Source organism: Panulirus ornatus, chromosome 50 (assembly GCF_036320965.1).
Source record: "Panulirus ornatus isolate Po-2019 chromosome 50, ASM3632096v1, whole genome shotgun sequence".
NCBI lineage: Eukaryota > Metazoa > Arthropoda > Malacostraca > Decapoda > Palinuridae > Panulirus > Panulirus ornatus.
Genome location: NC_092273.1, coordinates 10,951,036 through 10,962,593, shown reverse-complemented (window position 1 = coordinate 10,962,593; position 11,558 = coordinate 10,951,036). Strand labels below are relative to the sequence as shown.

Genomic DNA, 11,558 nt, shown 5'->3' with positions numbered 1-11,558 from the left:
AGTAATAAACCTTAGATGAAAGTAACTTGGGAAATTTGTCATTTTAGAAGAAAGCTGGCAACTTAGGCACGAAGGAAAATGTGAATAGAGGCTAAAAACTCTACAACAAAATAAGGAATTCATTGAGAATTGGTAAACAAATGTCCATATACCGCAGTCAATGTGTCAACAGATAACAGAGAGATGCGATTGTGTACATGCAGACTCCGGCTTCGCTAGTACGATTTTTGTTTAATCCAGGACTTCCATTTATTACAAATGAAAAATGATCTTTAAGAACACGTTATGATTCATGAAGTCCTTCACCTTTGGACTACTAGAAAAAAGGAATATCAAACAGTGCTACTCGAATACGGCATTACGTATCAGTCAACATTGCTAATTGCCAGATTCCACTTTTTTCGGACAAAATTTAGTTACTAACTTACATTCAGAAAGAAATACAACACAACATTCTTTCCTCTTTTTGCGTTTTGGTGCTCAAAAATGGAATAAAGAGAATACAGTGTGTAGGTAAAACTTACAATTTGCGATTTTTTGAATGAGAGAAACTAAGCAATGGGCAACTCGGGTGGCGGCAACCTGTAGGTAGGTGTTGCCACATGTCTCCAACCGCCATCCCATTATCCGTAGTCGCCAGTTCAAGGCAGGTCTCCATACAGATCACATCACAACGGTTTTTACCAGGTTTCTCTCGCACACCGGTAAAATCCCAAGCTGTATTGAACTGTCCTAGTGCCATACACCTCTTCACCACCATGTCAGGTAGGTGTGAGTTACTTTTTGATCGAAAAGATTTATGTAAACATAAGCATTCACCGTCGAGATAGTACTTCTCGTATACACTTGTGTACCTTGTGTGGTGGTGAAACACGTGCAGTTAAAAGGAATTATTGAGAACGCAGCTCTAAGGTGATATTGATTAACTGTTTAGTTGACTGTCAGGATCAACCGGTGTTTGCCGGCGTGGGAAGCCGAGTGAATTGATATTTCATGGAGTGGGTCTATTAGGGAAGTAAGTGTCGTTCAGTGACACCGTCATCATACAAATGATTAGGACGAATTGGGTTAACGACAGCTAATGTTGTGTTCATGAAAGTTGGTAAATATAGAGAGTGGCTAAGTGCAAGTCACATTAACCTCTTAGGACAACATTTGGAAATGCTTTTATGTTTTGTTTATAATGGCTCGTAATTGCATAATTCTGAGAAGAGCTTGTTCTCAGTAAACATACTGTTACTCATGGATTGGAAAATCAATTTCAGACGATCTTGTCTTAACGTACAAAAGACATTGAGGCGATTTATCGACTTCATAACAACATCTCCATGACCTTTATACAAGATGACAAGCAGGTTACGTTGCATGGACCTGATGTCTCGTTATGTACAGGTAGGAAAACTTAGTCATTGGCTTATCTTTAAGCGTATTGTGGAAATTGAGTTGAATTTTTCCATACTCTTTCTCAAAAAGGAAAAACGATAATGTACAGTACTGTCCCAAGCCTTTACTTCCCATCTAGAATTAGACTGCATCAAAGTTTACGTTAGGGTAGACAATAGGTAGAGCCCCATTTATCTGAGTGTTATAAGCCAACCTGGGAATTGAGCCTCACACAAGATACAAACGCTGCCGAGTTTGGCAGATGATTAATATGTGGAGGGGACAGTTCTAGCGAAGTTAGACTTGAATATGGAATGACAATCGTCCCTGGCACGTCGGAAAGGAACAGTCACCCCTCCACCCGGGATGGGGCGTTTTTCATTGGAGTTCTCAAGTTAAAGTTTTGGAATTTCCTTGATCTCTGAGCCTAGATAACGATGCTTTTCTGAAGGTGAATTTATTCCATAATATCTTAAATGGAACACTTTGAGTTTTTTGAAATAATTTCTGATTATGAAATAACACACTTCGAGCTTCAGAACTAGGGAATTTTTTTTCGCAGCATCAGAGTTAGAACGGGTAATAAACTTATGTACTTGAATGGAATATTAGAATTAACATAAAATAGAATTTTCCATTAAGAAAATATATTTGATTAGACTTTCCTGGAATATGGGAACATAAGCAAGCATTATGCAGCATTTTTTGCGTTTACCGATGATGATTCTAAATCTGTTAGCCTTCAAGAAGGTATATATTCGTGTATATTGTACCTCATGTACAGTATTGTACGACGAACATATCCAGCCATCTTAGATAAGACTACTTCAGTCATAGGTGAGTCCAGTTCCATTAGTCTGTAATTTCCATTTGTTTAAAAGGTTTTTCTTCATGTTTTTAGTAAGACAGCTTTTTCACTTCCTCCAAAATTCGGAAATACTTTCCCTTGTCTTATCTTCTTCCCTTTCATAATTCACTCTCTATTTCAACTAAGGCCCGGCCTTGATGTGGACTTTTGTCCGTGAGTCAACGTGAAAAAAGAAAAGTACAAAAGTTGAAACTCGCCAAAAGCATCGACTCAGTCCAGTTACCTCCACATGGTATAGTTCCTTTGAAAACTGGGTAACTTTTGAACGAGTAATTTTGTAATGAATAAAAAAAAAAATAATCTTGAGGTGTACCCAAACTTGTAATTCTGAATTGAATGAATTGTACACAATCGATAAAGTATCTCAACGATATAGAGGTAAATGCGAGAAAACGAGCGATGGCATTTGACAAGTGCATTAAGTTCTCGCCTCACATTGGTAGACCTGTTTTCGTCGTTTTCGTCGAAAGATGAGATTTGAATTGTAAGTGATATTTCCTGTTCTTATTACATAATACTTTTGCATGTCATTTAACTTGTTTGATTTAAAGTGGATGAAGACTGGAACTTGATGATAGATTACCCATGAGACCAGATATTAAGAATATTGTGTACCGTAATTGTTAATGTTGGAAAAAGAGTATCTTTCCAGTACCTAAGCAGTGTTATTTAATCTAGACTGTCTTTCATGTTATGAAACAAGAATTGGCGCCTTGCGAAACCAAATAGCAAGTGTTGCTTGATGATTTCACAGACAAAGGAAATAAACGAACTGATATAAATAATTCAAGGAGCATACAACATAGCTTTGCGTGGATGCCAGACAGTTCTAGCTGGATGTATTTTCGTTGCACTGAATGCATTTACTATTCTCACAGAACCCAATCATTTGTGAATTATACACTTACTGGATATGGGAATGATTGTTCATATATTGTCAAAGATATTGGGCGATCACTTTTGTACATTACTATGTATGCATCTCCTGCCTCGTTGATATTATGACTACAGGCATTGACTGTGACGTGTCCATGGTGAATGAGAAAGAGCCTAAGAGATGATAACCATACTTTACCAGACACAGCAAAGCTGTAGTCGGTTACAAAGTCTGTACCCAAGAATCCGCAAATATCGACCGTTTGAGCCGCATGAATAAGGGCTCATATACTGAATCCCAGTTAACATACTTGTGCTTCCATGTTTCGAAATAAGCGTGGCATGTTTCGAACACAGGGGGAAATGATTTTTTTTTTAGGATCACATACATAACGAATACAAATGATTGAAATATTCTTTTTTTTTTTTTTTTTTTTTTTTATACTTTGTCGCTGTCTCCCGCGTTTGCGAGGTAGCGCAAGGAAACAGACGAAAGAAATGGCCCAACCCCCCCCCATACACATGTACATACACACGTCCACACACGCAAATATACATACCTACGCAGCTTTCCATGGTTTACCCCAGACGCTTCACATGCCTTGATTCAATCCACTGACAGCACGTCAACCCCTGTATACCACATCGCTCCAATTCACTCTATTCCTTGCCCTCCTTTCACCCTCCTGCATGTTCAGGCCCCGATCACACAAAATCCTTTTCACTCCATCTTTCCACCTCCAATTTGGTCTCCCTCTTCTCCTCGTTCCCTCCACCTCCGACACATATATCCTCTTGGTCAATCTTTCCTCACTCATTCTCTCCATGTGCCCAAACCATTTCAAAACACCCTCTTCTGCTCTCTCAACCACGCTCTTTTTATTTCCACACATCTCTCTTACCCTTACGTTACTTACTCGATCAAACCACCTCACACCACACATTGTCCTCAAACATCTCATTTCCAGCACATCCATCCTCCTACGCACAACTCTATCCATAGCCCACGCCTCGCAACCATACAACATTGTTGGAACTACTATTCCTTCAAACATACCCATTTTTGCTTTCCGGGATAATGTTCTCGACTTCCACACATTTTTCAAGGCTCCCAAAATTTTCGCCCCCTCCCCCACCCTATGATCCACTTCCGCTTCCATGGTTCCATCCGCTGACAGATCCACTCCCAGATATCTAAAACACTTCACTTCCTCCAGCCTCTCACCATTCAAACTCACCTCCCAATTGACTTGACCCTCAACCCTACTGTACCTAATAACCTTGCTCTTATTGACATTTACTCTTAACTTTCTTCTTCCACACACTTTACCAAACTCCGTCACCAGCTTCTGCAGTTTCTCACATGAATCCGCCACCAGCGCTGTATCATCAGCGAACAACAACTGACTCACTTCCCAAGCTCTCTCATCCCCAACAGACTTCATACTTGCCCCTCTTTCCAAAACTCTTGCATTTACCTCCCTAACAACCCCATCCATAAACAAATTAAACAACCATGGAGACATCACACACCCCTGCCGCAAACCTACATTCACTGAGAACCAATCACTTTCCTCTCTTCCTACACGTACACATGCCTTACATCCTCGATAAAAACTTTTCACTGCTTCTAACATATTCTTATACTGTGTATTATATTTCTGCATGTGCGTGAAACGATTGTATACAGAGTTGAACATACCGCAATCGCATAGTGATAATGCAACGTATTTATCTTGCCTGTCGATGGTTATCATAATAATAGAGGAACAGTCGTAACGCTTCGAAAACGCGCCAGTCAGTCATGTTTGCCAGTCCTCCCGAGACAACACTGTCGTATGGTTCATCGAACTCAGCGCTCAAGATACTTTTACGATTGTGTATCTGATACACATTATACTTGTCACGTAGTATTATTGAATAATCTTGATCTTTTCAGATGTTTCATTTTGTTTTGTATCCCAATTGTCATGCGCATATTTATTTTTTTATGTTAGGCTTTCTCTTCGTTGAACTTCTTTTAATGTTATGCCTAGATATTTCTTATTTGTCATAGCCTCATTGATCATCCACAGACGTTATCGAGTTTGATGAGCTGTCGGCCAACCTGAAGAATTATGTTGTGGTGGATGTGAGGAATCCCGATGAGGTGGAGAGACACGGGCAAATCCCTGGCTCCCACTGTCTCCCAGGTACAGCACTCGGTCTCAGTGTGAACGTGGAAAGAATATGAGACGAAATTTTCAATATTGATCTATGATTCGGTGGAATTGTCATTAGAAAAGGTGTCTTTAATTCACCTTTACCATGGATATATTTATAAGTTGCCATGTTGGTGTACAGGTTTTTTCCTCCATGCTGTTACCTGTGTTACATTGTTATTTATGATGATAGGCATAATTAGTCTTATTTTGGAGATACCCACGTCATACAGAGGGTAGAAGTATTGGATACAAAATCCTGACGGGTCTGATTCATTCTTTGCTTCTTCCAGCCAGAGAAGTGGAGGAGGCTCTGGACTTAGATGACCAGAGCTTCAAAGACAAGTATGGATTTCCCAAGCCCTCGCCGGACCAGACCCTTGTCACACACTGCATGAAAGGTGGACGAGCTCGGAGGGCTGGAGATGCGCTCGCTGCCAAGGGGTACTGTGTCAAGTAAGCAATCTGGCTTTTGCTCCGTGATCTAAACGGTACTGAACTTGGGCATGGTGTCCTGGCCTTTGTCCCGTTCCTCTAAAAGGTCTAAAGGTTATATCAGAGGCCAAGTCATCATACTCAAAGGTCATAGAGCCAAGCGTAGCGTCAGTCTGCGGGAGAAACGTCTGTCATCTGCAATGTGTTAGGCTGTTCTTGTGTATGATGTGTATGATTTTGCTAACGATTCGTCTCCGTGCTATGGAAATTCAGCATTTTTTATAATCTCCAATTTTCTTTGCCCAGGGTGTACGCTGGTTCATTCGAAGACTGGAGTGCCAAGGGAGGGAAGATAGACCCTGGGAAGCCCTCCGTGTCGGAAAACTGAACGCCCAGACTCCTCCTCCTGACGTAGTAGCTCTTGCTACCCATCACTGGTCATCAGGGAGTCATCGTCTTCTTACCATTACACATAAATCATATGAAAGGAAAGGATTATGGTTTTTAAAGACATCGTAGTGGGTATTACTTGACGTCTCAGTTGTCCGGCAATGTTTTAGTATCATCCATAGTTTAAACTGGTTCATTTTGTTGTAAAGACATAATAAGTTTCTATGTTAGGTCAGAGTGTCAGATATATTTGATAATATTGGAGCAATTGTGTCTGGTTTTATATATACATGGTATGAACGGCAAGTTTTTTTTAAGTAATGTATGAAACGTTCCTAAATCTGTCTCCGTTTTTGTTTGATTAGTTGTATTTTTTATCCATTTTCGTTCAGTACCCAGACAATGGTATAATATGCATAGATAAGATAATATTGGGTATCTAGAAATCGTTTTAGTTATCTAGGAATTGTTTTAGGAACTATAATACTGTATCTTATTTTGTATCAGCTCCATACAACGAAGACAGGGAAGCAAGTGTAGAATTTTCCACAAACTGGCCTGCGGTGGATACTTTACATATCAGTAGTAGTGATAATGTGTGTGGTAGATATTACCCACCTTTGTTATAGCTTCATCATTGGTGCCTTCTGTTTTGACTACAAGGAATGGAATAGCCTAGAATGATTAATAAGGAATGATAACTGTAGTGAAAGACTTATTTTAGTTGTGATTAAAGAATAATTTAAGGAATGGGTTGTCCTGATTAATCTTTATTAAGTAAATGGGTTGCATTGATTTATCTTCATTTTATTAAGTGACTGGGTTGTACATATTGATCTTCATTTTATTAAATGGTTGAGTTTACTGATTAATCTTCATTTTATTAAGTGAATGGGTTGTACTGATTAATCTTCATTTTATTAAATGAATGGGTTGTACTGATTAATAAGTATCTATCAAGAGTATACTATAACGTTCGTGGAGATAAACTCATTGGGAGAAACGAGACAAAATTCCTTCATTTGATCATGGTAGTGGGTGGTGTAGCGCGTTTTCGTGAGCGCGTGCATGCTGTTGCATACTAGTTAACATGCACCCATGTTCAAACGTGCGATCTGACGTGACGTTGGACCATGAGGGTTTTTCATTGTTTAGTAAATCCAAAGTTTTTTTTGGGGGAGGGGAATTGCGACCTGTATTATAATCTGTGTGGAACAATATATGATGTAATTTTGTCCCTCCATGGACTGGCCGTATTGGATGGTAAATGAGACTATACCAGGAATTTTACCCGCGTTTTATAGCTTTTACTCGTACATCAAAGTTAGAACAGCATTAATCACCTGAGAGAAGTAACCTAGTTATTTTCATTAGATATGAATTAAGGCTTTTCCTATGGTGCTAGGGATGGGTAAGGGGGAGTAATATTACAACTGGCAAAAGATCCAACAGATCATGCGACATCCGGGAGGAATTTGCGTCATTAAGTGCGAGCCAGCAGCAGCAACTCCTACCACCATTGCACGTAAGACAGGAGCCACCTTTCCTACACCGACATCGATCGATAATACCGATCGCATCGTATACTTTAGCTGGGGTTAAAGCTGTTATTGCAGGTATTACCCTTTGTAAAGGATACTGTATTCATACGCGGGAAAACTTGGTGCAGTAAGGGAACATCTTTCTCTAAGCTATATTGATAGTTCGTGCATTACAGTCAGACTACTCGATGTGTAGTGTAAACTTAGTTTCATCATTGTACCGCTAAAGATGCCTGGACGCACATTAACCCAACTTTTGTATGAAGTTGGTCCCTTTTGTCGAAATGTGTTAAGGACTGTTAAAGGCAAAGGTACGGCAAAATGCTGTATTGATATGATTGGACACCCTAATGCTCGGATTCTAGTTCTTTATATTTTATTAAAGCATCAGAATTAGCGGCTCCATATGCAGTTGTGGGTAATGGTGAAACCCTCTACTCTTATTAACAGAACTAATAGATAAATCGGAGTATGATTTTAAGGACACTTTTCCCCACTAAAGGACATTATATACTGACACCTCTAGGAGTAGTTAAAAGTACGAGTTTATTCATCTTAACGAGAACTCGTTAGTAGGAAGGCTTGCGTACCTAAAAGGCAATGAATTCGGTTATGCAGACGAATGAATATTTATAAGCTGTAGAAGTCATCACAAAGGATTGCCCGGTTTCCTCTTAACTATTTAGAAAAATTTCCGTTTTCGTGTTAGGTTCTTTCAGAAGTGTACCTGTGCTTTGAGGCCCTGAAATCCTCCCATCTAGGAGAAGAAATGGGAACCCGTATGTCATTTCCAGTTCTTGAAGCATGACTATGGTACGCTAAGTCTTCCTGACGTATGAGAAGGAAGATGACTAAAGTACTACAGGAACTGCATCAGTCTCCCCTGTGCGTTTTCTGTCGTTTCCTGCCCTGCAAGAGCATCGTGTACAAGCGATCTATTCTCACGATTCAGAGTTTATGACAGGTGTGTTCATACTTTACCGTGTTTATGCTACAAGAAGTCCTCGATTCACTTCGCTTTTTTATGCTGATTTTACCGGTGAGTGTTTTTAACCTGGAAATCAGGATTTCTGGTGATTCTTTTTTTCTTATAGGATGTTTTGTTTTTGAATGTAATTACTTGCCGGTAGTGCAAGGACCTTAGTTGTTTAGCCAGCCCATCATGTTTCCTGTCCTTTTGGTTTGATTTACCGTGCGTTCGATCCTCACTCAGACTCGGCGGTAAGGGTTATAGAATGGGGACCCAAGTGGGGTAGGCTTGTGCGGCGTTTGCTCGTTTTCAGCATCGTTAGTTCGTTGAAGGTTTCCGCCTCCGGTTTAGTTGGTGTGGCGGCGCTACGGGGGATCGAAGCCCCCCTCTCGGGTAGTAACGATTCATTTAGTTGTGCTGGCTGCTAGCCAGCGATCCCCGCGGGGGGTTGGGATGTTCCCATTTCCTGTTGTATTCTGGGACTCCCAAGTGGTCTTAGAACATGCTGCCACATCCCCATGCACTTGCCTGTCGACTTAGTCCTGCGCGCCTTGCGTCCAAGGGGTTGCTGGGCGTAGATATATCTGCTTGTCACAAGCCTCGCGCTCTGAGGTGGGTGCGTGTGTTTATTAACCCCACGATGTGACTAGCTACTACCTGCTCGCCCACTTTCAGTTTGAGAACGATCCCTCTGTAGATCTTTGTAGGAAATAAGCATCATTTACTGCTTGCTCTAGTGAGATTTGTCTGAGGACAGTGAAATATGAGAGTTAAGTCCTTGATTGCTCTGTTCAACAAGTCACTTGTTACGGGAAAAGTTCCAGAGGAATGGAAGTGTGCTAATGTAAAACCGATATCCAAAAGAGATAACAAAGTTATTGGCCGGAAATTATCGTCCAATTAGCTTAACGTCTGTTGTTGGGAAACTTATGGAAATTATCAGTAGAGACAGCGTTGTAAACTTTAATTGTTTGCTGCCACTTAACAAGAGATTCACGGCATTTTTTTTTTTTTTTTTTTTACGAAATCGCTCGTCTGACAAATCTGCTTAATTTCTTTTACAGAATAATCTGTATTTATGATGAAACAGTTAATGTCATCCGTTGAGAACTTTAGAATTTCAAAAAGCGTTCGATAAAATTCCACATAAGTTACTTGCCAAAGTTGTCACATGATGAGGATGTACTTCGGTAGTTTGGATATCGATTGACTGGCCATATGCAAATAATAGTACTTAATATTAAGGTCAAGCCCCAGAATAGTTAAATGTAACCGATTCTCTTATATTTATAAGTGATATCGATAATGGGCTGCACTGTAAGGTATCCAAATTTGCAAATGACACGAAGCTTGGAACTAAACCTACAACTGAGGTTGACCGTCTACATCTCAGAATATCATAAAACTTGAACTGAGCTCTTAAGTGGCAAATGAATTTTGATATCGATGTGAAAAGTTTTTGCATATCGGAAGTAAAAACGAGAATTTTAAGTTACAGTATGATTTCTGTTGAACTGCCAAAGGTAAATGAGGAAGAAGACATGGTCAAGATAATTTTTGATAAAGCCAAATAGCAGTTTGGTGAAACAAGTAAAAGGAGCGAACAGATTTTTAGGATTAATAGATAGGATTTCGAATAAGAGTTAAAGGAAATTGTCCCACTGTACAATTCATTGGTGCGTCCCTATCGTAAATACTGTGTTCACTTTTGGTAACCCTACTGAAAAGACAGATAGAGATTGGGAGGAGCCTATTGTCGAGCTGCCAAGATTTTATACGAACTGGGAGAGAATTCCTGTGAAAACTAACCACGCGACTCTAATTACCAAAACATAAGGAAATTGAAATTATCAAAGGATTTGATAATCTCAGTGTAACAAGCTACTGAGGCTTGTTTCGTGTGATTTCGCCCAATAGCGGATATGGTTTTCGTGGTTTACGACAGTAGTGTAATAATAGAGGCTGTAATAATAGTTGTCTTTGTGGCTGCAGTAGTAGTCAGCGTAGTAGTAGAAGTCAAATGGTTGTCATCCTAGCACCACTGTTTATAATAGTATGAGGAGGAACAAAGGAGGAGCAGTTGCACTGGCGTGTTTATCATTTAGATGAACAGCATGGGCATATAATAATTTATCATTTAGATGAACAGCATGGGCACATAATAAGCGAATTGATTTACTTTTTCCATATGCCATCGTGAGACAATAAACGAATTGCTTTTACATCTCTTCGTAGCTACGTAGTGAACGGTTTTATTTCCGGAACAATGCATATGTGGAGAAGCAATGAACAAAACCTCGTAAAATATGTGTTAGAATTTTGAAGTAAATAATTATTATGAAACCCGTACGAATCCGTTGATAATCAGATTTCCGAGGGACGCAATATATCTTATTGTAAAATAGATTTATTTTAGTATCAGAATAAATCAGGCAAGCAAGCAGGGAGAAAGAAAGAAAAGTTCTGTTTCATTACTGTCAAGACAGACAAATTCCCTTCCTGGACTTGACATTATTGCATGGACCTGCCCGTTGTGGTTTAAGCGCTCTTTCTAACGGTGACTAAAGAGGAATTCCCAAGAGAAAAAGAAAAAAATAAGCAAATTTAGTTGAAAATAAAAAAGGAATGCTATGGAGATATAAATTATCTTTTAAAGATTTTCGCCAAAATGCAAATTATAACGAAAAATTTCGAAAAGCTGTGATGTTAAATGGCTTGGTGATTATGTTGAGCATCATCTGGTAGTTAAATGTTAAGGTTTTGTATCAACGAGGCTTTCTTTTGTTATTTTCAAGATAAATGTAATATTACTCTTGTTACTTTGGCTGCACTGATACAAGAATTTTTATCACGGGAGGATTTCGTGTAAAGGAAACAAATTAGGCTTTCCTGAA

General features: G+C 39.5%; 1 protein-coding gene across 2 annotated transcripts; it reads left to right on the top strand.

The window, feature by feature from the left end:
- Nucleotides 1-629: 629 nt before the first annotated feature.
- LOC139764592 (rhodanese domain-containing protein CG4456-like) lies at nucleotides 630-6,903 on the top strand. 2 transcript variants are annotated; one of them, XM_071691429.1, is made up of 5 exons: nucleotides 630-765; nucleotides 1,266-1,392; nucleotides 5,203-5,319; nucleotides 5,622-5,784; nucleotides 6,070-6,903. In XM_071691429.1, exons 2-5 carry the CDS (start codon nucleotides 1,329-1,331, stop codon nucleotides 6,149-6,151), a joined length of 426 nt encoding a protein of 141 aa, XP_071547530.1. In that variant the 5' UTR covers nucleotides 630-765; nucleotides 1,266-1,328; the 3' UTR covers nucleotides 6,152-6,903. The 2 variants fall into 2 exon arrangements, with proteins under 2 accessions (XP_071547530.1, XP_071547531.1); XM_071691430.1 differs by lacking the exon at nucleotides 1,266-1,392 and having other exon boundaries at nucleotides 631-765.
- The last annotated feature ends 4,655 nt before the right edge of the window (nucleotides 6,904-11,558 follow it).

Bases quoted from the DNA above. Each gene is read 5' to 3' on its own strand.
- LOC139764592 (XM_071691429.1), top strand. From the start codon at position 1,329: ATGACCTTTATACAAGATGACAAGCAGGTTACGTTGCATGGACCTGAT. The intron at 1,393-5,202 runs GTAGGAAAACTT...GATCATCCACAG, and splicing joins TGATGTCTCGTTATGTACAG to ACGTTATCGAGTTTGATGAG. The intron at 5,320-5,621 runs GTACAGCACTCG...TGCTTCTTCCAG, and splicing joins TGGCTCCCACTGTCTCCCAG to CCAGAGAAGTGGAGGAGGCT.